The following is a 23,668-nucleotide window of genomic DNA, read 5'->3' as shown; positions in this document are numbered from 1 at the left end:
GGGGTAAGAGAATTTATTAGATTGTTCATTCTAATTAACGTAGAAAGAAGGGAAGGAATCTCTTGCAAGGAATTTGGGAGAGGTTGATGATGATAAGTTTTTGAAAAAAAAATATCTAGAGTTTGACACCCGTCATTGTAGACACACCAATTTGCTTGATCTGAGCTTGAGTGCTCAATCAAATCTAGTGAGGACAGATGATCTCAAGAGAATTTCGATTGATCGATCGATCTAGTGGTGCCTGCTTTAAGCATAATCAAATATATCAAAGGTTTACAAAAATTCATTTAAACCTAGCCCTTAAAGACCAACGAACAAATATAAACTTACCTTAGTCTTTGGCCACCTAAAGGCCAAGCCATTTGTTGTACTGACTTTCAGTTACTGGTTGTATAAGCCAAAATTGTACTGGCCTTCACTCACCTAAACCCAATTCAGATAGACAGTTGTGTTGGAAATACAAGCACTTGAGTGCTCAAGATTTGATCAAGGAAATGACCTCCTAAATACCCTCTTAATTGCTTGTTCCTCAGGAAAATCCCACCATTTTTTCATTTGACCTATGCATTAAATTTTCACTAACTTTGCAACCTTGATTTGTTATGAATTATCCAAGTCTTTTAATTTTGACTCTTGGTCATATTTAGTCCCTACAAAGAACTAATTACCCTTTTGTCCCCAATTTGTTGAGACTCAATTCGGGAGATTGACCTTTTAACCCATCCATTCAATCCTTAATTCGAGGGACCTTGTCCCTTTTGCTTACTCAATAGAATTCTCTAGAATCTTTTACACTTTTACCCTCAAATTGTTAGGAACCTAGTTGGTGCAAATTACATGCCATGCTATTAAAAGCCTAAAATCCCTATCACAAATTACATGTCATGCTACTAGATTTTATATAGATTGATGAAATTTAAAGAGTTGTGATGCTTCTATCCCTTAATTAGAATTCTCTAAAAGTATGAGTGTTTTGACACATCTATCATTTGATGATCATGATTGATAAGACTTAACGAGATGTAAAAATAATTAAAGATAAATTGATGAATGCTATTTAAAGTCATTTATTGACATATTCTTAAAAATATTTAAAAATTAGACAATTATATCCCCAAGGATCTCCCTAAAACTTATAAATAGAGGACCCAAGAGTCTTCTTAAAGCTTATAATAGGAATAATGAATTTGATGAGGGATATTTTCTTACAATTTCAATATGCATGTTACAATGTTTTTAATGGGTGTATTTCCATAAATTCACATGCATGCCATCCACTTTTTGTGTAAAGGACACCAAAAATTCTCATCTCTAGTGAAGGACAAGATAGGATTTTTGAAAATGTAGAAATAAATAGAATTTCAAATAGAAATTAAAATAAATGATTTTCTACAAAGCATAAGGCAAGGTTGAAAATGATGTATCGAGGACGAGGTTGAATAAATCAAAAGTTAGATATGACAGTTTTTAATATTATTTTTTTGGCTAGTTGAAAATGAGGGTATTTACATTATATCCACTAATCTATTAAGAGAGACTAAGGTCAAGGGGGCATGAAACAATTTAAAAACATAAGGGGGCTATCTCAAATATTCACAAATAGGTGAGGGGAAATCACCATATGTTTAATAACCCTCCCCAAGTTCCATTCAATCCCACAAAGCATATAAACAAATCCTCAAAGACAAAACAAGAATCCATCTATCGTTTACTCTCTCACAATCTCTAGCACATATGCAGAAGGATTTGAAGCTTGTCCTTCATCAACTTCAAGTATCTCCACAACACAAGAATCGCCATGCAACGATACCAAAGAAGAGAAGAAACAAGACCAAAGGGGATGGAGCCATCACAACACTTTTCTTCTTTGGCCACCCAACATTTCCAGCATTTGAGAGTGTCTGTTTCTCAAGATCCCCTGATATCGGGGATGGAGCCAAGGGAATGGAAGGAGAAGGCATTTGTTTCATCTCTTGTGATTGTAACAATGGTTGCTTCAGATTCTGATGTTGGAGCACATTAGGATTTACTTTAGTAGGATTCATGTTAGGCAGAAAACCATTCACACCGCATTGAGAAAAGGTAATGTTTGCCGGTTGGGGTGCACTAAGAGCATTTTGCTGTATGGATCCCACATCACTCTGCTCCACTGAACTTGGCGATTGTCCCAACTCCAATGTCGAAGTAGGCTTCAGTGAATCCATCATATTGGCTTGCATTATCGTTATGGGCCTTTGAGTATTTAGAAAACAAATGATCAGCTTCTCATATTTACCGAGCTTTTCCCTGAAACCAGGTGGAATATTATTCTTGGACACCTGTAAGAATTTTATAATGCGCTCCAACATCATCTTCATTATTTTGAGCTTATCAATTTGTTCTTCTGATGGCTGTGGAAGAGGGTCAGTCTGCCAAACAATGAAAACTTATCGAATTAAGCCAACAAAAAAAAGAATGATACACAAGGAACTAACAGTTTTCAACAAATAAAAAAAAAAAAATTAATAGTACCTGCTGGCACTTGATAGTTATCTTTTCATGCATTTTGGTTAGATCTGGTAAGTACATTTCCTTCATAGATTGAAGCTGTAAAATAAAACAGAAAAAAATTTGTAATGTAAGGGGCTACATATATTAAGGTGCTACACTGTGAATAGAAAAATATGCAAAGTACCAGTGTAAACATGAAGGTCGATGTCTTCATTGATGTGCAAAAAAGAGTATGAAATCGCCATAACAGACATAATAATTTCGCATTAAAATAAAATATAACATTGTCCAGCTCATATATGATCCACACAGCATGAGATACAGAATAAAATGGAATTGTATAGCTGTTCGAGAAGGTTTCCTCTTCCCTCCTGAACAACAACTCTTGCCAAATTTGTCCAACCTCAACAAGGCAAGGACAATAGTACAATACACATCAACTTTGCTCTGTTAGATTAAAGATGATAGTGTCTACAAGATTTAGAAGAAGTTTTCACCCTTGGAAAAGAGCTTGCAAGCAAGATATTGAAAAAAGTCACAGATACCATGCTTGGATTACTATTAAGTAGCTATCCAACAAGGACACAACTTTTAAGATTTTTTCCATGTTGGACCCGCATTGACATGAGGACACACATCCTAACACAAGTGTAGTTCTTATGATTTCTATTCAAGGAAAAAAATGTTCTTTCTAAAAGAGGGGTGTAATCCATCCTCTATTCACTAATTTTTGAATAATCAATAATCCTGGGGTTATGAGTTACGACAGAATTGCCCTTGATTTAATATTATAAAATCGCAACCTAAAAATAAAAATAAACAATTACTATAACAAGTTAAAGTGAAATATAAAAGAAGTGGTGAGAAATCACCTTTTGATAAAGCTCTTCTTGCCAGTCACCCACATTTGCATGGTTCGTTTGACCTGTAGAATCAATAGATGCTAAAGAGAGATGCGAAAGAAATAAGAATTACTAATTACTACTTCCATCAGCAAAAGAACATTATTCCAAGGAAAAGAAGGAACATTATATGCAACAATTCTAGACTACTGCATTAGTTTTTTTTTGGGGGGGTTATAAATAAAAAATATTATTAAAGTGAGCGGGAAACATTCTATGCACAAAACAAGAATACCTGAAGGATGTGGCAACTGTATGTTCGAGACATCCGATTGACTTCCAAGCAATTGCTGTTGCTGCTGATGCAAATTTGAGATATTGCTTGGATGACCCAGTAATTGCTGCTGATGCTGCAGTATGTATGGGTCATTGTTTTGCTGCCCAAGTAGCTGATTCTGTTGTAGATGTGTCGGCTGCAATAGGTTCTGCTGCATGTGTAATTGCAAGAGTGAGGGCTGAACATTCCACTGTTGGAGCTTCTGCTTCAAAATCTGTTGCAACTTCTGCTGCTGCTGCTGATACTTCAAGTTGGAACTTTGTCCGGCAGATGGTAGAGCAGATGGCAAACTGGTAAAACTCTGAACTCCAGAATTTTGAATGTTCTGAGATAACGGCGGTTGCCATGCTTGAGCGATATTTGATAAGGGAATTGGCTGTTGCCCTTGGTTAGGCACTTGAGACTGCAGACCATTAGGTTCTATTTGACATAGATAAAATATAAAAAAACACTACTTATCAAAAAAAATAGATTAATGAACAAAACACAATCAATCATCTAAATGAAAAAACTGAGAAGATGTAACATAATGAATAAACTATAAATCAAATTCATAATAGGTATCACATGAACGATGGTTGGAGCCAAGAAATTCTAATGGGGACGGGAAACCATCTATCTGTGTCAAGTAAGTATTGAAGTGTCGGATAGAGATTGAATAAAAACGAGAAAGCCAACACGTGTTTCAGATATTGCAGAAATTTAAGAACAAAAGTCAAATATTTAACAATTTGCGGTTAATAATCTCAAAACAATTTGAGTTGAAGACGAGAAGACAATGGGTGAAGACGAGAAGATGATGGGTGTAGGTGAATTAATTTTGGTGAGAATCAGGTCTAAGATTTTTAGTCTCAAGAGGGTTTGGGTTTGGGTTGATAATCTCAAAACAATTTGCGTTGAAGAGAAGAACAAGAAGGGTTCTTCGTCCCTGGCTTTTGCCATTAAAGACGTTGCTTGGATGAGATGGTTTCTTGATGAGACCCTTTCAAAACCAAAGGGGAAGTTGTTATGGAGTAAATCTACCTCGTTGCTGGGTACCTTAATAGCAGAGAGACTCAAATAGATTCGGTGGCTTCGTGAGAGTTGTCAAATTATCTGATCGTAGGGCTAAACCTTCCTTGTTAATTCCAGAGGGGAAGAGTTCGAAGAGGTGGATTTCTTTCGCTGAGAATCTAGCTAAGGCTGAAAGTGAATTTATAAAGAATATTAGTTTTGAGGGAGAGGTTCAACAAGGTCCTAGTTCAGTGGTGGGACAAAAGTGCAGGCCAATAGTCAACCCGTCCAGTGGGGCCCGAAGTCTTTTGGTTCCCCAGATAGGTTTCTACCATTTTATAAAGAGGCTAGTGGTTCCTCTTTGAAGTCAGATCCGAAACATTCCTTTGGATTTGAAACCGATGGGTGTTAAAGCAAAAGGGTTTCAATTTTTGGAAAAGGGCAGCAGTTTGCTTGTGCTCAAATCCCTTTCCAGAGTGGGAGGATCTGAAAGTGGTGTTGGAAGGTATTTCCTGTTCTACAGAATGTTTTTTTTGGAAGAACAAACAAGAAGCAGTCTTCGCCCCAAAGTCGTTTAGGGCACAATCTTCGTTATTTGCGATTGGCTCGTTCTTTTTCTGTGGAGAAGAAATCTCAGTGAAAAGCTGGTGTGCAAAGTTCAATGCAGGTCCTGCAGCCTGTTTTGAAGGGGCTTCATGGGTAAGTTTGGGGGATACCTCTGTTTTTGTGGAACAAACAGTTGCTAAAATGGATCTGTGAGAGCTTGGGTGGTCTGATTGAGATCGAAGGAGAGACAGAAAATTTGAAGCTAATCGATGCTGCTAAAGTTAAGGTTGGAGGGTGTGAAACAGATCTTCCAAGAAGCCTTTTGTTCGTTGAAATTTAAGATGCTAAGTGCTAGTTGTCTTCGAATTTTTTTGCTGAACTACAGTCTTCCCAGTCGGTTTCGTCTTCAGAACAAATGTTGGTTGCTGAGAAGCAGTCCCAAGTGGAGAAGATGATACCTGGTCGTAGATATTCAGATCTGGCAGTATCAAAATCTGGAACTAAGAAAGGGTCTTATAATTAAGAAAATTTTAAAGTTTGGATTCCGGGTGGGTGGTTAAATTTCAAATTCAAAAACCACCATGTGTAATGCTTTGTTGTCGTGCGCTGAGGAGAGGGATTCTAATTTCTGTCAGCTGAGAGAAGTTCGGAGGGGACAGCCGGAGTGCTCCTTGTCGAGTACTTCCTTGTGTCAACATTTTAGAAGAAGGGGCCTTTTTACACATGGAAGAGATTCAAGTGGGCCTCCTTTTCAGGTTCTATCGACTTCCAAGCCCATCAGTAAATCTTCTAAGTCTTTTTTATCTCAGGCAGGCCAGGCCAAAAAGCAATGAAATGTTCGGGTGCAAGCCTAGAGTTAGGCCCTACTTGAAGATTGGGTCCAGATGGTGGGTGTGATAGGCCTAAGTTTTCTTTTGGCAAAGTTAGCTCTTCTGGATGTTATGCCAAAAGCGAGAGAAACCCCATCCCTCTCTTTCCTTTTTGCGCCCCCATGTCGCCACACGGGAGGGACATGGGGACGTAAAAAAGGGGATCCTATCAACTTGTTCCGACCTAGGATAATAAGCTCATGAGCTTGGTCTTACTTCACCATCGAGAAACGAAAGAAGACTTCCATCTCCAAGCTTTGATCGTAGCTTCGGGTTCAAGTGCCATACTGCGGCCAGACTGGAAAGGAGGGGGGCAGGAAACCTCCTATTGACTGCCCATGTCTGATTTCTACTTTGGTTAAGGAACTCTTGACTCCTGAAGCCTCAGATAAGTTCGAGGAGGGGTCAGAGGATTCTTCTTCAGGGTGCCGCAGAAAGGAAAGAACCTAAGAGTTTTTGTCAAGGCATCTGTCGGAGCCAGGTTTACCTTCGAAATAGTCTCCAGCAAGTACTGTTAGCTCTTTGGTTGCTGTTGAAGACATCCTAGCCAGACTACGAAAGGATTTGCATTGGGTTTCAGGTAAATTGATTCTGAAGGGACGTAGTCCAGATTTTATTTTTACCGATCCGGTGGAAGGTATGACCTCAGCTTCATCAAAACTCTCCTTACTCTCGAGTCTTCATGCCAATGCTTTTGGGTGGCTGGTTTCTTTCGGCTTTTTTTCAATTCTTCTACTTTATCCTGTGTGCTTGTATTGGTCTCTTTCTTGTTTTGTTGACAACAAGAAATCTCTACCCCAAGTTGCGACCCAGCCCCAAGTTCTTCTAGAAGGTCCAGTTACCAGTGGTTTGGGTGGTTTTGATAGGTCAGTGGACTCTAGTCTTCCGTGTGTTATAGGTCCGGCTTTGGAGAGTTCGGAGGTTGCTGCTAGAGAGTTTCAGGAGGTCATTTCAGTGTCAAAAGTTTTGTGGGATAAACCTGTCTCAGTATGAGATGTTGTTATTGATCCTCAGGAACCTAGTGAGATCAATGAAGATGAATTGTTGAGGCAAGAGTGGGAAAAAGAAATGTATGAGTGGCTTATATCACATTTGACAAACATGGTGCTTAGACTAGGGATTCCTGGGTGTAGTAACTTATTTTTCCCGTGTTGTTGGAGGCTATGGGTGGTCGTCTATCTTTGTCAGAGTTAGTGGCTGGCGATGGAATTCATTGAGTCAAGCCCAGTAGGTGCTAATCGAGGGGTGGGGCAGAGTGCGGAAATTGAGATTGAGGTCCTTCAAAGGAGTCAAGTTGCAACCCCAAGGGCGGATTCAGTTCAAAAAAGCAGGCGGAGGTTAGAAAAAGAAGTGGAAAGCTTGGTGCAAGACATTTGCAACCATCCTCCTCAGGTAGAAGGTTCGACGAGGAAAAGTAAGGGATCTGACAAAGTTATTCAATGATTAAGGTCCTATCTTGGAATACTAGAGGCATGGGGAATAAAAGAAAGAGAGCAACAATTAAGGCGGTAATTAGATTGAATAATCCTCTCTTGGTGAGGGTGCAAGAATCAAAATTGAAGGTTTGTAATAAGGATATTATTAACGATCTGTGGGCTCTAATATCGGTTGGAAATGGATTCCAGCGATTGGAGCTTCAGGGGGGATAGTGGTAATGTAGCAAAAAGATAAGATGAAAGTTGCGGACTCTCTTTTAGGAGCCTTTTTGGTTTCGATCTCGTGTCAGGAGGTAGATAGTGATTTTCAATGGGTGTTGTATGGCCCTAATAAAAGCAAAGAAGGGGGTCAATTTTGGGATGAGTTTAACGATGTGGCTGGGTACTAGGATAAACCTTGGTGCATTGGGGGAGATGTTAATGTGGTGAGATTTTCTCATGAGAAGAAAGGAGGAGGTCCTATTTCCAATGGCATGAGACATTTTGGGGAGTTCATAAATCGTTTCTGCCTGATTGATATTCCTCTGGAAGGGAAGGCTTTCACCTGGTCTAATAATCAAGGGGTAAATTACACTTTGACCCCCTGTAGTTTGGCATAATTCCATTTCCCCCCTAATGTTTTGATATTTGCACTTACCTCCCCTTTCACTAACAGGGTTAAAATTCAGATGTTATTTTACCCTCTTATTTTTTATTAAAAAAAAAAAATTTTGAAACAAAAATTAAAAATACCCCCATCTAAGCATTCATTGAACACATTTTTTCACAAGCATATTTTTATTTATAAAAAAGAATAACATTTCAAAAAGGGTAAAATGGTCCTTTATAACGAAATTTAACTGTTAGGTTGATGACAATTTGACGGAAGGGGGTAAGTGAACCCCTTAGATAACTACAAGGGAGGTAAGTGCAATTATCAAAACATTAGGGGGTCAAAATGGAATTAAGCCAAACAACAGGGGGTCAAAAGTGTAATTTACCCAATAATCAAGTGGTCTCAAGAATGTCAAGGCTGGATAGATTCTTAATTTTGGGGGAGTGGGATCATCACTTAGGGAATGTTGCACAGTTTTCAATGTCACATCCTGTTTCTGACCACACCCCAATCATTCTAGAGGCCAGTGTGCATATCAGTAGACCAAGACCGTTCAAATTTGAAAACATGTGGTTGTTGCATGAGGACTTTCACCAAAGAATGGATGTCTGTTGGAAGGAATTTGAATTTGTTGGAGACCCCCGGATCGTTTTCAGGCAGAAACTTAAGGCTCTTAAAGAAAAAATCAAAGCTTCGCATGCTGAGGTTTTTGGGAGAGTTAACTTTTTTAAAAAAAAAGAGCAATTTTGGAGGAAATTGATATTTTGGACAAAAAGGGAGGAAGGGCAAAGCTTATCAATGGAGGAAAAGATTAAAGAAGAAACATTATATGCAACAATTCTAGACTACTGCATTAGTTTTTTTTCTGGTTATAAATAAAAATATTATTAAAGAGAGTGGGAAACAATCTATGCACAAAACCAGAATACCTGAAGGTTGTGATTGTTGCCCTGGTATTTGCAACAACGACGATGATGTCTGCGTGCCTTGCTGTTGTTGCTGTAATCCAGCAACAATATTTTGTGGGACAAACTGCTGCTGATCTAAATTTGAGATATTGTTTTGATGACCCGGTAATTGTTGCTGATGCAGCTGTATGTATGGGACATTGTTTTGCTGACCAAGTTGTAGCTGTGTCTGCTGCAATAGGTTCTGCTGTTTGTGTAACTGCAGGAGTGAGGACTGAATATTTCTCTGTTGGAGCTTCTGCTTCAAAAGCAGTTGCAACCGCTGCTGCTGCTTCTGCTGAAACCTCAAGTTGGAACTTTGTCCGACAGATGGTAGAGGAACTCCAGAATTTTGAAAGTTCTGAGATAACAGCGGTTTCCATGCTTGAGCCTGATTTGGTAGGGGAATCGGCTGTTGCTCTTGGTTGGGCACTTGAGACTGCATACCATTAGGTGCTATTTGACATAGATAATAAAAAAAACACTACTTATCAAAACAATAGATTAATGACCAAAACACAATAAATCATCTAAATGAAAAAACTGAGAAGATGTAACATAATGAATAAACTATAAATCAAATTTCATAATAGGCATCACGTGAACGATGATTGGAGCCAAGAAATTCTAATGGGAACAGGAGAAACCATCTTTCTGTGTCAAGTAAGTACTGAAGTGTCTAGAGATTGAATAAAAACAAGAAAGCCAACACGCGTTTCAGATATTGCAGAAATTCAAGAACAAAAGTCAAATATTTAATAATACTAAGGGAAGCAGATGACAATCCTAATATGCAGTCTAGCAAAAACCTACATAAACTAGATGTACAACTTGTAGACACACCAAATTGTCCAAACTCAAAGCAAGATCAAATCAAAGAGCTTGTAGGCCAGTGGGGGGAGTTTTTTTTTTTTGTTTTTGATTTATCTTTTTTTAATTTAAAAAGTCCAACAAGGGGGTCGGACTAAAGTCCAACACCATGTATCAGACCAAATGTCCAACTCACAGAATCAAACCTAACATATTTTTGTTAAAAATTCTGGTCACCACCCACCCCTTGACCTTTAAAGCTTGGGTTTGTTATAATTAAAACATGTGGCATTCTCTAATTCGTTTTTGAGCAATAAAATAAAATATCTAATGAGGGTTCTTACCACTTTAACCTCTTTGTTTTGTTTAATCTCAAGTCCACCCAGGCACATGGCCTAGGAATTTACTTTTTTGCCCCTACCTTCATTTAAAAACTCTTCATAAGACTTGGTTTGTAATGCAAATAAAAAGAGATCCTAGGCTAGTTTGGAAATTAGTAAGTTGGACCTTTCAACACTCAAAAATTCTCTGGAGAATTTCAATGGGAATTTACCATCTTAACCTTAATTTGTTAAGGCACATGGGGGTAAATTGCAATTAAAACCTCCCTGTTAAGGATAAGTCCATGCCACTCCAAAGGTAGCTATTGCAATTATTCCAAGTTTGAGGGATATGGACCATCCTATCCTTTCAAAGAATTCACTAGAAATCTCCAGGCATTTATCATTCTATCCCTTAATTATCTTGATTGGTAACAGACAGAGGGTGGTAAGTTATTATCAAGAACCTATTATAAGAGGATATTTTGAGTCAGTACTCTTGGTTTAATTGAAATTAAGTGCAACTTGTGATGTGTAGACCATTATATATAAAGATCCCTCAAAATGCCTACAAATAGAGGGGGATCTTAAGGCTTCAAAAAGCAATTCTCTATCCAAAGAAACTTTGCAAAAATCCAAACTCTCTTCCCTCATCCTTTTGAACTCTCTACCTCTCAAGTCTTTGAAGAAGAACAAAGAAAGGATCAAGAAGAATTTCAAGATAACTAAGGTAATGTGTAGTGTAATCTAGACATCTTTTATTAGAATTTCTCCTTCTAATCCTATCTTTTTATTTTGTTAACTTAGAAGCCTTGTGTGCAAACCACCCCTCCAACTTCGTCCAAATCAACCGGTCAAGCCTTACTTGAGGATGGCCTCCGAGCAATGGACCTAGAAAAGGATTGAGGAGGGGTATCCTAGATCTAGAACCTATGTTTTTCATAAAATTCATGCATGAAAGGCAAGACCGGTGATCTCTTTCTAGATATAGAAAACTTTGCCCTTACCATGATAAAAAATCCTCCATGTGAAAATTTTGCATTCATGTTGCAGTCATAAGGCAAGAAGCTAAGAGAGGACTCTTTTATGAGTTTACCTTCCCTTTCACATTCACCAAATCATTTCTCCCATAAATAACAGCATCCATACTTCATTTTCTTGCATTTCCACCACATAGCACATTTCTCACATTAATGGGATTATGTAGCAGCTAATAGTGGATAAACCCGAAACAATGGGCTAACTTGGGACAGATGGCTCTCACTCATGAGAAAAAATTTCGAGCTGATTATTTTGAGAAGAACCATCTTGAAGTTAACTTTTACACATCAAGAGGCAGAGCAATCTATGAAGTAGTTTATGAGTTATAACCTGAAGAAGAGGCATGTGACTGTGCAGATAGAAAGTTGGGGACAACAGTTTCCCAAGGCTATAACTCCCAAACCAAGATTTCTACCCATGTGTCAAAAATACAGATTGCTGAAATTTTCAGATATTTAGGTTCAAGCATGTCATATTTTGCATTTGTATTCAAAACACTACCTTGTTCTTCTCTTGCTTTTTTTACGTTAAAAACAAACTTTTCCAAAGGTTCCTCACACCCATGGGATCAACCTAAGACTTGTTTTGAAAATCAACATGGTTATCACATAGAACCTACACTTGTCTCTACTTTAAATATCATCTCAAGATTTCAAAATCTTTTAAAATGACTAAGTTCCTTGGTTACCATCATTTTGATGGGGAGAGTAGGGAGCCTAACACATTCCTAACTCTTCAACCGAATCTCCTCATCCAAATCTCTTTGTTTTGACCTTTAGGAATCAATTTCTTTATAAATAAATAAAACAATTTCAAAAGATATTTCTGTTTTGGGTGGCTATTCACACCCCAAAAAACTCATGAATGGTGGTGACTCCTAAACCCTAATAGTTTGAATTTTCTTCAATGAAAATTTTATATCTACACAACTAACTAGGGATTTATTGTGTTTGCTAAGCATGTTTGTCGTGCATGTTAACTTTAAAAAGAAAAACACAAGAAACGAGTATGTTGTACAAACCTTCATTTGCTATATCAGGTAAAATGCGATCAGCTATTTCATGGGGCTTCTGGTTACTAACAGCAGAGTTTGATGGTAAGGAATCAGGCACACAAGTATTCTGCGAATTTGTCTCCATTGTCAGCATCTTCACAGATATTCTCCGTAGATAATCGGACTGAAAAGTTGGAATTTAGAATAATTATAGTCCCTGAATAATGAAAGCTACAATTTGAAGACCAAAGAAGCTAAAAAATAATAACCAATGGGACTAACAACAAGAGAAATAATGCTGGCACATGCAGAGATGAAAGAGAATAATTTCCTCAAGATGCATCAAAGCCCACCCTACATCTTTAGATAATAGATGTAGGGGGGATGGCATTATGTTGTAAACGATAAAATTGAAAAACTCAGTAGACCAGCAAAGATTATTCTCCATAGAGAATGATTTCAAGTATGTAAATCCATGATCACCAAAACGGTGGCAGTTTAATACCACACCATAAACACATTGTTGTAAGATTTTAATTTCCAAAAGACTCAACAGAAAAATCCGTGTTGAAGAAAATGTGTGTTCTAGAACAGTATCATCTTTGGTAATCATTGGTAGGAGTAAATATTGCTTTGACCAAGACATGCTAGGATAGACATAGTTGAAGTACATAAAAGAATGATGGGAAAAAAAAAAACAAGACTCTTTTTTATAAGTTAAATTTAATTAGGAAAAACTGGGGATTGAAGTGACCAACCCAAAGAAACAAAATACATCAAGAAGGAAAACAAGAGCACCTACTCTGGACACAAAAAGCCTGTAGCCTATTATCAGTCCTCGAGATTATTCTTTGATAAGTACAAGATTTATTTTTAAAGGAGAGACAAAAAACTCCAAAATACTCGGGCATAGCAGCCATCTACAAAGAAATGCTACAAAACTAGACCTATCTCCCAAGAGATCTTCAAAAAAGACACCCCCAGATTCCTTAAAAAATTTACACCAAACAAATCTAAAACCTAACAAAGAAAAAATATATCCTAGAACAAGCTCTCTATATCTTCAAAGTCCCTCACATTTCTTTCTTTCCAAATAGCCTAACAAATGGCAAAAGGACAATACTTCACAAAGACCTCTCAAATACAAAAAGGGCAAAGTCAAGCAATGGCCAGCTCTCAAATAGAGAGCAAAGCGTCTTGGGAAAACAAGCATGAATCCTAAACAAGTCAAAGACGTGGGACCAAACCTCCCCCCATCAAGCTTGGCGTGTATGAGAAGATAATCAACTGATTCACCATCAACCTTAACATGGTACGTACAAAAAATTGGAATAAATGAGGCTTCCTAACGACGTTATCTATTGAAAGAATATTACCCAAAGCCATAGTCCAAATCAAAAGTGATTCTTTTGAAGGAACCCTCAGTCCCAAATTGTCGAGGCAAGAAAGGATGAAAACAACGCCTAAAAGAGAAATTGACAAAAGGACATGAGTGAGAAAACCTCGGTCGTATTTCCTTCCCACACCTGACGATCCTCCTCATCACCGTAGGGGGGCTCTGAGGCAACACAAATACTAAGCCTAGATCTTAATCATTGAATGCCCCCCTGAAACAAAGCCATAAGAAGAATGGGCCAGATCACTATCCCAATAAAAAATCCATGCCTCAAATTTTTCCGAATTACCTTCCACATATTTTCATGATCGCTCTAGTCCCCAATATTACAGCTATTATTCCATCTAAATAGTAAATCTTCAAAAAAGGCTCCTCTAACCTCCTCAAAAGCTTTGCACAAGAAGAAAAGAAAACCTAGGATAAATATGATAACTCATGCACAGAATGTTCTCATCCTTCAAAGACCTAGCCATTTCTCTCCTTCCACACCAAAAAACCAATCTACCGCAAGAGAGATGCTGGTGTCTTTAAACCAATACTTTCCCCAACAAATGAGCCGTGGTTCATAACAAGTAACCGACAAACTTGGTTCAAAATACAATGGAGTGAAACTGGATTCCTTCAAAGACTTGACCATTTCTCTCCTTCTATATCCAAAAAAAAAAATCTACAACACAAGAGATGCTAGTGTCTTTAAACCAATACTTCCCCCAACACATGAGCCGTGATTAATAATAGGTAACCGAAAAGATAACGCAAATGGAAATTGCATATTTTTCATTTAATGTAAAACAACCATATTAAATAGATATGCAAAGATGTTAAGACACCTCAAAAGGGACTATCATTGAAGGCCAATGGCTCAATCAATCAAGCTAAGACTAAAAAATCTAAGGTTGCCTAAGCAAATATTTCGTCAAAGAGGGGGTCAAGTTAAAGGGAGCAGCATTTTAGGGGGGAAGGGGTTGCAACTATTTTGAAATTGAATTTTTTTAACATAATCTTCTTGTGTGCAATAGATACAAATCAAAGAAGAGCTATTTAAAACTTATACTTCAGTAACTTATATGGATGGTTCATAATAACTTATTACTCAATAAGTTTCTAGGTTAGAATTTTCTATGCAAGGAGTTGCTAAGAAAGTATCACATGGGGAAAGATACCATTGCAAGAGAATTTATATGAATCGTTCATGATAACTTATAGGGGTTAAGTTTCTAGGATAACAATACAAGGTTCAGTTATCGATGTGGATAGTGCATAATAATTTATTACCCATTAAGTTTCTAGAATAACATCTTCTAGAGAAAGAGTTGCTAAGAAAGTATTGCACAAGGAAAGATATCATCACAAGGGAATTTATATGAATTGTTCATGATACCTTATAGTGGTTAAGTGTAAAAGATAATATTTTCCATATCAGGGTTTTTAAGAGAGAATCACAAAAGAAAAATTCATGCACTCAAAAGATCTCTTTCTGGAACAAAAAGCTAACCTAGAAATTTTCTAATTTAATTTGTTGTTTGGGTGTGAAAGAACATATCATAGAACTTATACTTGAGTCATTAATATGGATGATTCATAATAATTTATAGTTGTTAAGTTTGTAAAGCAACATTTTCTATATTTATTGCAGCTAAATTAGTATGGTAATATTTTCTATATAAGGAATTGTTAGCAGAGCAGCACATAAGAAAAAACATGAGTTGAGAGAGAGAGAGGGAGGGAGAGGGTATTTTCAGTAAGTAAGATTAAAAGAGAGTGGGGAATAAAGAAAAATATCATTTAATAAACCGAGATCGATCTAACAGAGAACATATATACGATGAGAAAGATCAAAGAGAGAGAAAGAGGTGAGCACCTCTCGTAGGTGCATCTGGGGCATGAATTACGTTGATTATGCGTTGATCCATGTAAATCCAGGTCCCAGATTGATGGTGCTCATCCGACTCCAAGTCGGTCTCAAAATCATGACTCATTATCCACATTTGACTCATGATACATATGAATAAATACCAATGCAACCCACAAGTAGATCCCCATTTTGGGTGTATCCACATCAGATTTGTCTTAAAGATCAAATCAGATCATGACACAAGCTATGAATCAAAGTAAGATAGAATCTACCCAATCCATATTAAAAATTATATTATAATCAAAGATCCAAATTCAAGGTGGCTCTCAAGTAAGTCTCTCTTTCCATTTGATGCTCTAGTCAATCAGCAGTGTGTTGTGTGTGAAGGCATGAAATGAATCGAATCTAGATCAGATCCATACGGATCCAAAACCTAAAACTGACTTTATATGGGTCAATTTGAATCCAGATTAGGACACAATTCGAGTCCTCTTCCTTAGATCAGATCCTTCCCACCCCAATTCAACCCATGGACACATTTAGGTTGAATCAAAATCAAATGAAGGCAAATGATTATAAGGACACAGATGGTTCTGATGCCTAGATTCAATTATTAGAGCATATAATCCATACCTCAACTTTGATCCATTTCAACCATTCAATTAACACTCCCTCAATTTATATTCAAAACAAATAAACAGTTTACAGGAAACCCCTGAAATAACTCTGGATCAGGTTGAGTATCGGTTTAAACCGATTCACTTACCGTAACCAGGAAGCCTTCATTGCTCCAGTACATAGAGACAGGCAAAACCAAAAAGGAAGCAAGTTGAAGAAAAATGACCAAACTATATTTAAAAATTATATATCACTGATAATAATTAAGGGAAAAAGAATACTCGCAACAATATGATATATTATTTTCCAAATATACTTTTCCTGAGCATGCAAATATTCCATGTCAAGAGTTTTTTCCACAAACAAGCACGTGCAATGAATAGTAAAATATTCCTTTCTGAAAAATTTATTCATAAATATCATGAAAAGGTTACAAATATAATAACTTCTGAAATTGCTTCTACTTTAGAAAGGACTTTAAATTACACATAATAATATTCAATAATAATAAAAAATTGCACATAATATTCATTCATTAATATAATTGAATCATAATTAGATAGGTATCTATATCATCTTATTTTGATGTATTCTAAGCATATTAGTATATCACATAAGCACAATCATCCATGTCTTAACTAGTTGGATAAATTAATAATTTATACATATAATAGTGGCAATACTAAATATTTTCTTTATTTAAACAAGTGTTTTACATATTAAACATGTTTACGAATGTAACCCTGTCCCCACTGGCATGGTACAACCGCTCTGAAAACATGATCGAAGGAAGAGAGCTGGCGAGACCATTCGACCAATAAGGGTATGTAACTACGAATTTGCGCAGGGGAGTGAAATAAATCGTTGTCCTGTTCATTTTTATGAGATCTACTGTTTTCCACAGATGGGCTCTTAACTATTTGTGCGTATATGGAACAAAACATTGGTGATCTTCATTTTTGCAATCATTATGGTTATTTATTGTATTTTGAAGACTTAGTAAGCGTATTTTATTGCCTATCTTACATGATTTTAAAAATCGTCCAAGGCTTAGATAACTCATATGCGAATCGCCATTCATACTAACTCATCTGAGATACAATAAGACTCATCCGATATTTTGAAAATATCAACTAACTCCGAATTAACTGGGTTGTGTAACTTTTGATTAAAAAATAATTAATTTTTAGTGATTTATTTTCTAAATAAAATATGATAATGTCATTGAGCACCTTCTAATCCACCATATTTTATTAAAAAAATGTCATTTTTTAATAAAAATACACATACTAATAAATAGTTTTAAACAAAGTTAAATTGTTTATCTTGTCTGATACGATGACTCAGGTGAGTCAAATTGGTATTGGTGGGAGGACGAGATGGAATATTGAATTTTAAAACAGTGTTATTTTATCATTTTCCACAATTTCAATAAAAAATTCTCAACATTCTTGTCAATTCAAAAATATTTCAATCATTTCCTAAACTCCTACTAATTTCCATATTAATTCAAATATTTTCACGAAATATTTACATTTCTAGGCTAACCAAATGGACACCGAATTTTAATACCATGGGTTTATCAAATTTCCTTATTTGAAATCTAGGCTCTAAATACGAAAGGATTCTACCATGTACTTCTCCCACCATTAAATGCTCATAAAAAGGACAAATTTTCCATTACACCATATAGATTATCATTTGCTTTTAAAGTTTCCACTCCCCTATAATTATTTATTGGTCAAAACATGCACGTAAGTATGTTCGTATAAACATGCACATAATCATTCATGTCCTAATTAGTTGGCTACATTAATAATATATTCATATATATTTAAAAAATAAAAATATAATAATAGGTAGTACTTAATAATTTTTTATTTAAGCAAGAGTTTTACATATTAAGTTGTATGTAGTTAATGTGACATTATTATTCTCATTTCCATACAGAGTACTATTGTTTTTCATTACTGGACACTCAACTATTTGCATATATGAGTACATGGTAAAACATTGTTGATCTCCATTTCCACACCCCATACGGTTATTTATCGTGTTTTTTTTTTTTTGATAGGTAAAGATAATTTATTAAGAAAATAAATGGTGGTCGAGATGACCAACCTTACAAGGGACAAGCACTCCACAAACAAACATCCCAAAACCAAAAGCTAATCCTCACTAAGATTACAAAATCTATCCCACATTTCTTGGCCTTTTGGCTAAGATCAAGTGTTGTTTATCATATTTTGAAGACTTAAATGAGTGTGTTTCAGTGCATATTTCATCGTTTCCCAGTTTCAATGAAAATTTAATAGATATTTTTTTCGTTTCCACAATGTTTCCATCATTTCCAAAACTTGTATTAATTTTCACACTCACTAAAATAATTTTATTTCCAGGTTCACCGAAATAGACATTGAAACCGATGAGGATTATCAGATTTCCTTCTTTGAAATATAGGCTCAGACCATGATAGTATTACTTTTTTGAAATATATCTCCTCAACCACCTCCATTTTTTTATTTAATGAAATTTTTACTTATAATAATAATAATAATAAATAGACCAACCTTAGAACATACTACTGACAAAAAGAACCCTATATATATATATATATATATATATATATATATATATATATATATATATATCTTTCAAGCATGATGTTTTCCCTTCTAAAATAAAATCCTCATAGAATTCTTTAACTCCAAATGGAGCTTATAACAAGAGAAAATATGGGTTCATATTTCAAGGATACCTCTAGGAATGAACTTTCAGGTCTATTAAAGTTGTTTTTCTCATTCTAAACGCCCAAACATATCAAAGTATAAAATCCTCCCTCTAAGAATAAAGGTCGTGGAATAACAACTTGGGAAAGAGAAAGAACATGTTAGAGTAAGATCCAATAAATACGAAACAAGTTGAAAAGTGGGACCATATTGCATTGACTATCTTGCAATGCATGAGAAAATGATTTGACATTTTCACCACTTTTTTTTAGCATATGGAACAAAAATCTAAAATAGCAATCCTACGACTATTAGATTACTGACGTAGCGGAAGCATGTGAATCTATAGATTCAATAGGTAAACAAGCAATAGCTTGAAAGAAAATAAAGCATAAAGCTAAAAAGTAATTAAGAGAAAAAAGATAGTTGAATTGATGTATTGAATTTCGTTTTTGAAGCTCCTTACATAGATAACTTCAACATAACAACTTAGAAACCTTCTAAAATACTAAAAAGTAATTTTCTAATCTATCTATAATATAATACTAACCTTCTAAACCTATTAGAACTCAATTTGGACACTTCTAAGCACTTCTAATAATAGCCTAAAGAATAAAACGAAATTAGAAAGAAAAAAAAAATCATAAAAACAAATTAAAGACTAAACAATTAGAAACTAAACAAAATAGAAACTTTCTAAAGTTGAAATAGAAACTAACTAAAAAACTTCTAAATAACCTAAAACTAAAATAAACTAAACACATAGGACTAAAATCAAAATTGGGTTTAGTATGGATTCAACCGGGTCAACCTGAATCAGATTGGTCAAACTCGAGTAGACCAGATTTGACTGAGTCAACTCGGTCTGAAAAATTCTGGTCTTCCTCGTGCAAATGTCCTACATCAATTACCGACAGTGATGATCTTGTTCAACACCGCGGTCCAAAAAAAAGAAAGACATCTCTGAAGAATTCCAATGCTGGACATAAAAATTTGGAATCACAAGGAGTATCCTACAAGAAGTACAATGCTTTCATTAAGAGAACTTCGTCATGACTCTTCTTCCAAATAGGTTTGTTACAGATGTTAGACCTCATTGAAGTTTATTCTAAAGCAAAGTCCCAGGATCTTTCCTCACCCATCCAAATCAAGAACATTTCCTTTGCAATTTTTTCTTATTTGAAATATTGTACAGATCAAGGATATTGAAGCATATGAGGTGAGTCACAATTTAAAAAAAATAAAAAAATTGATAGATGCAATATAAACTTTTACTAATAAATAAATTTACTAGTTGTACCCTCCCAAAAGCAAAGGAAACAAGGTCAATTCGTATATTGAATCTACGTTTGAAGCATGTGACCAACTAATAAACACATCAATCGTGGTTATATATGCAAAAATAGGTTTAACTTGTCCAAAAAAAGTTTAAATAAATAAACTAGCATTCTGGAAGCACCCATATTGCAGAGAAAGTAAAATAAATATTGCATTGAACAGTCAACGGAATAACAAGTTGATAAGAACAAGCACGTCAATGTATGGGTTGCAGCTTGCAAGCAAAAAAGCAATACAAAGTACAATTACAGAGAGAATACACTATCTTGAGTAGTGGATGTACCTGGCTTGTGGCAGTAGAATAAATCTTTTCCTCCAACCTTACAGCAATTTTCTTAAGTTCAAGTATTCCCTCAGGACCGCAAATGGAAGTGCGCCTCTTTAAAGTGTCCAATCTGTACATGTCAAACAATTAGTTTTAATACGTTATAGAGATGGGTGGGTGTCACATAGAAGCCACTAAAATAAAACAGAAATTCTTAAAAGGCAAACCTATATTCAGCTGTCGAGTTACAATAAAATGTTGGCATTCGATGGAAGTAATTGGATTACATCAAATCATCAATAGTGCTTAAAAACTATTAGTATTGTACATTGTATTCGACATCTTAGAGACAAAAACAATAAGTTCCAATATGTGAATCCTTGAGAACAACATGATTACCCTACCATTTTGCAAAAGCGCCCTTTTATACCAAGGTTTCAGTGTTTAGATAGCACAAGCATACTAGGATAACATGGAGAGTGTTTAAGACTAAAAGTGGAATCGCACAAATGCTAATCAGTGTCACAGTAACTAATTCATCTTGCCTAACCACACAAGAATTAAGTCTCGCTCAACCATTCTAAGATGCAGCTAAAACTAAAAGCAAAAATAATAAAATAATAATAATATATCAATTCATGCATCAACAACATAAGCAAGTGTATTGGTGTGTAAAGATGAGACATTCATTTCAAAATATATATTTCCTTAATTCTTAGCTAAGTCTTCTTTAGTCTTAATAAAATTTTACCTGCTAGAAAAAAACTTTTAGTTACGTACACATATTATTTTAGCGAAACATGTCATATTAATTTTGTTATAATTAGTATAGTTCCACAAACACATTAATATGCATAAATAAATATTGCATAAAGCTGATAGAAATATTTGTCATCACAACGCGTGATACCTTCAACATTGGAAAAAACCACACTCCTTGGCCAAAATATTCATGGGATCAGTTTTTGCACAAAACAGTGTGTTACGTGGCAATATCTGGCATGACCAAAACATAGGGCAGATATTAATCACCTGCCCTAGTGGTCCCTCTCTTTGTAATGTTCTTTTGACTAAAGATGACAAAAAAAAGTAAAATGATGGATGCCAACTTACCAAAAGGAAATGTAATGCTGTTTCTCTATTTTATCATCCCAACAATTCAATCCCAATGTGTCACGTATGTCAAATATTTTCTTAGGTGTTTTTGTTTTTGAATATAGAATATATTATCAAATAGGAGGTCGAGTAGATCTATCTCATATGGAGAGAAGTAAAGGGGATAAAAAACCACAAACAAGGAACCCAACTCCAAAGCTATGCTTTCTCATTATAAACCCTCTCCCAATTTAAAATAAATTTGTCACAGAAACAACCTTGAAATCCTCAAATTTCTTCACTAGAAAAATATGAGATCCATAACGTTGATAATGATCTCATGACATAATGCTCATTCCCTTAAAAAAACATGGCTACTCCATTTCTTCAATAATCCCCAATAGAGCCAAAACCCCTAGAATAATTTTGCAGTCAAAAAACTCTAAAGGCAGGCAACTTTGGTAGAGTGATCAAAATGACCTAGGGAATATCCATTGAATGCCAAAAAAAAAAAAGGGACCAAATGACATAAGAAAAGTCACGATGAATCAGAACAAGGTCAACCAAGGCTTTGCTCATAGAGCATAGGTCAACCAAGAACAAACCTCAAGTAGTGATAAGAGCAAGGCCATATCTCGGACAAAATGAGTGGACCCCAAATCACGATGACAAGAAAATAATACCTCCGATTGTAATCCAATGATTGAAATTTTTTCTTAAGAGTCTATTTGATAGCATGGAAATTCATTTCCAATGGATTTTGAAATTAATTGGAAAATGGGTAATGTGGAAAAACAAAAATCCATTGTTTGATTGCATCTAGAAATACAAAGGGAAAAAGAAGAAGGGAGAGAGAGGGCAATCGTCGGCGGCCGCGAAGGTGATGGTGGTGGTTGGGAAGAAGAAGGGAGACACACAAACACACAGATTAGGGTTTTGATAGAGAGAGAGAAATTAGGGTTTTAATTTGGAGATGAAATTTGCGAGTGAATTTCATTTTACCATGGGTATAAAGATCCAAGTTTTGTTGGATTTTGGATGAGGTGAAAAGCCATTTTTCATTGAAAAAATCAATCAAATAAATGGAAAATGTGATTTTCCACCAATTTTCATTCACCATCAAACACACCCTTAGTTGTTCCTAATGTAAAAACACCAATGACATAAATTAGAAAATTGGAATTGTGAAATTCAACATCCCATCTGCAAAATCACGGCTATGAGGATTCTCATAGAATCCTAATCATTTAGTACCCTCTTCTACTTTCTAATAAAATGTTACCATTATCGATCAAAATCGATACTTTCTCATAGAATACCATGTAATTCAGTGTTAATAATCACTTATTCCCTAAGTAATTAATTCTAACAACAAGAATAACTGAAATTCAAGAACAAAAATAGTTGGGATAACTCCATAATTTTCAAATTAAACAATCAAATAAAATTCTACCCAATAATCAGAAATCAGTAGAGATAAGATTACATCTTGTTGACGAATCTTTCACGTGAATCAGGTGGAAGTTGAGTTCTCCAATCGACGCCATCCATATTAGATTCCCCTTGAGTTGGTCTCCAATTATTGTTCTCCATCTATCCAAAACAAGATTCGATCTCAAGAACACAAGAACAAATTCAAGGAATCAAAACCAGAATAAAAGAAAAATCGAAAGATCAAACAACACAGAGAGATTACTCCACCTGAAGAAGCAGAGGAGACTATTCCTTCAGTCTTCGTTTGCTTGTAAAAGAAAATTTTGATAAAAAAGGCTTACAAATGATCTGGTTTATATACAGTTGTACTTTATATACATAACTGACACGTGTCAGTACGATTGGCAATGAGAGGGTTGGTGGGTCCCACCTTAAGATGGGCCTGGCTGCATTCTGATCCGAATCCAATCAATAATCACTGGTGAGTTTGATTTGGAATTATCTGAAAATGGTTCGGGTATGGGTTGATGTCTCTTAACTCAAGTTGTATACGGATCCATCTTTATATTCGTCAAGATCTAAATAATATATTACTTTGCAAGTTGTATTTTTTATATTTTTAAAGCTATTTTTTATTAACTAACAATAATTGAGTATAATTGTCAAGGCCTCTTTTCAAAATGAAGAAGTCTTAAGTCAAGTCACCATTTGACAACAT

General features: G+C 35.5%; 1 protein-coding gene across 5 annotated transcripts; it reads right to left on the bottom strand.

The window, feature by feature from the left end:
* Positions 1-1,562: 1,562 nt before the first annotated feature.
* LOC147400575 (mediator of RNA polymerase II transcription subunit 15a-like) lies at positions 1,563-23,336 on the bottom strand. 5 transcript variants are annotated; one of them, XM_086446263.1, is made up of 9 exons: positions 23,218-23,336; positions 23,003-23,109; positions 20,440-20,551; positions 12,248-12,404; positions 9,038-9,511; positions 3,628-4,089; positions 3,363-3,433; positions 2,512-2,586; positions 1,563-2,408 (listed from the first exon to the last, which is right to left on the bottom strand). In XM_086446263.1, exons 2-9 carry the CDS (start codon positions 23,107-23,109, stop codon positions 1,770-1,772), a joined length of 2,097 nt encoding a protein of 698 aa, XP_086302389.1. In that variant the 5' UTR covers positions 23,218-23,336; the 3' UTR covers positions 1,563-1,769. The 5 variants fall into 5 exon arrangements, with proteins under 5 accessions (XP_086302389.1, XP_086302393.1, XP_086302392.1 ...); XM_086446267.1 differs by having other exon boundaries at positions 3,363-3,415; XM_086446266.1 differs by having other exon boundaries at positions 23,003-23,130; positions 23,218-23,235.
* Positions 23,337-23,668: the final 332 nt, after the last annotated feature.

Source organism: Akebia trifoliata, chromosome 6 (genome assembly GCF_017979445.1).
Source record: "Akebia trifoliata isolate Shusen 1 chromosome 6, ASM1797944v1, whole genome shotgun sequence".
NCBI lineage: Eukaryota > Viridiplantae > Streptophyta > Magnoliopsida > Ranunculales > Lardizabalaceae > Akebia > Akebia trifoliata.
This window is presented reverse-complemented; position numbering and strand designations above follow the sequence as displayed.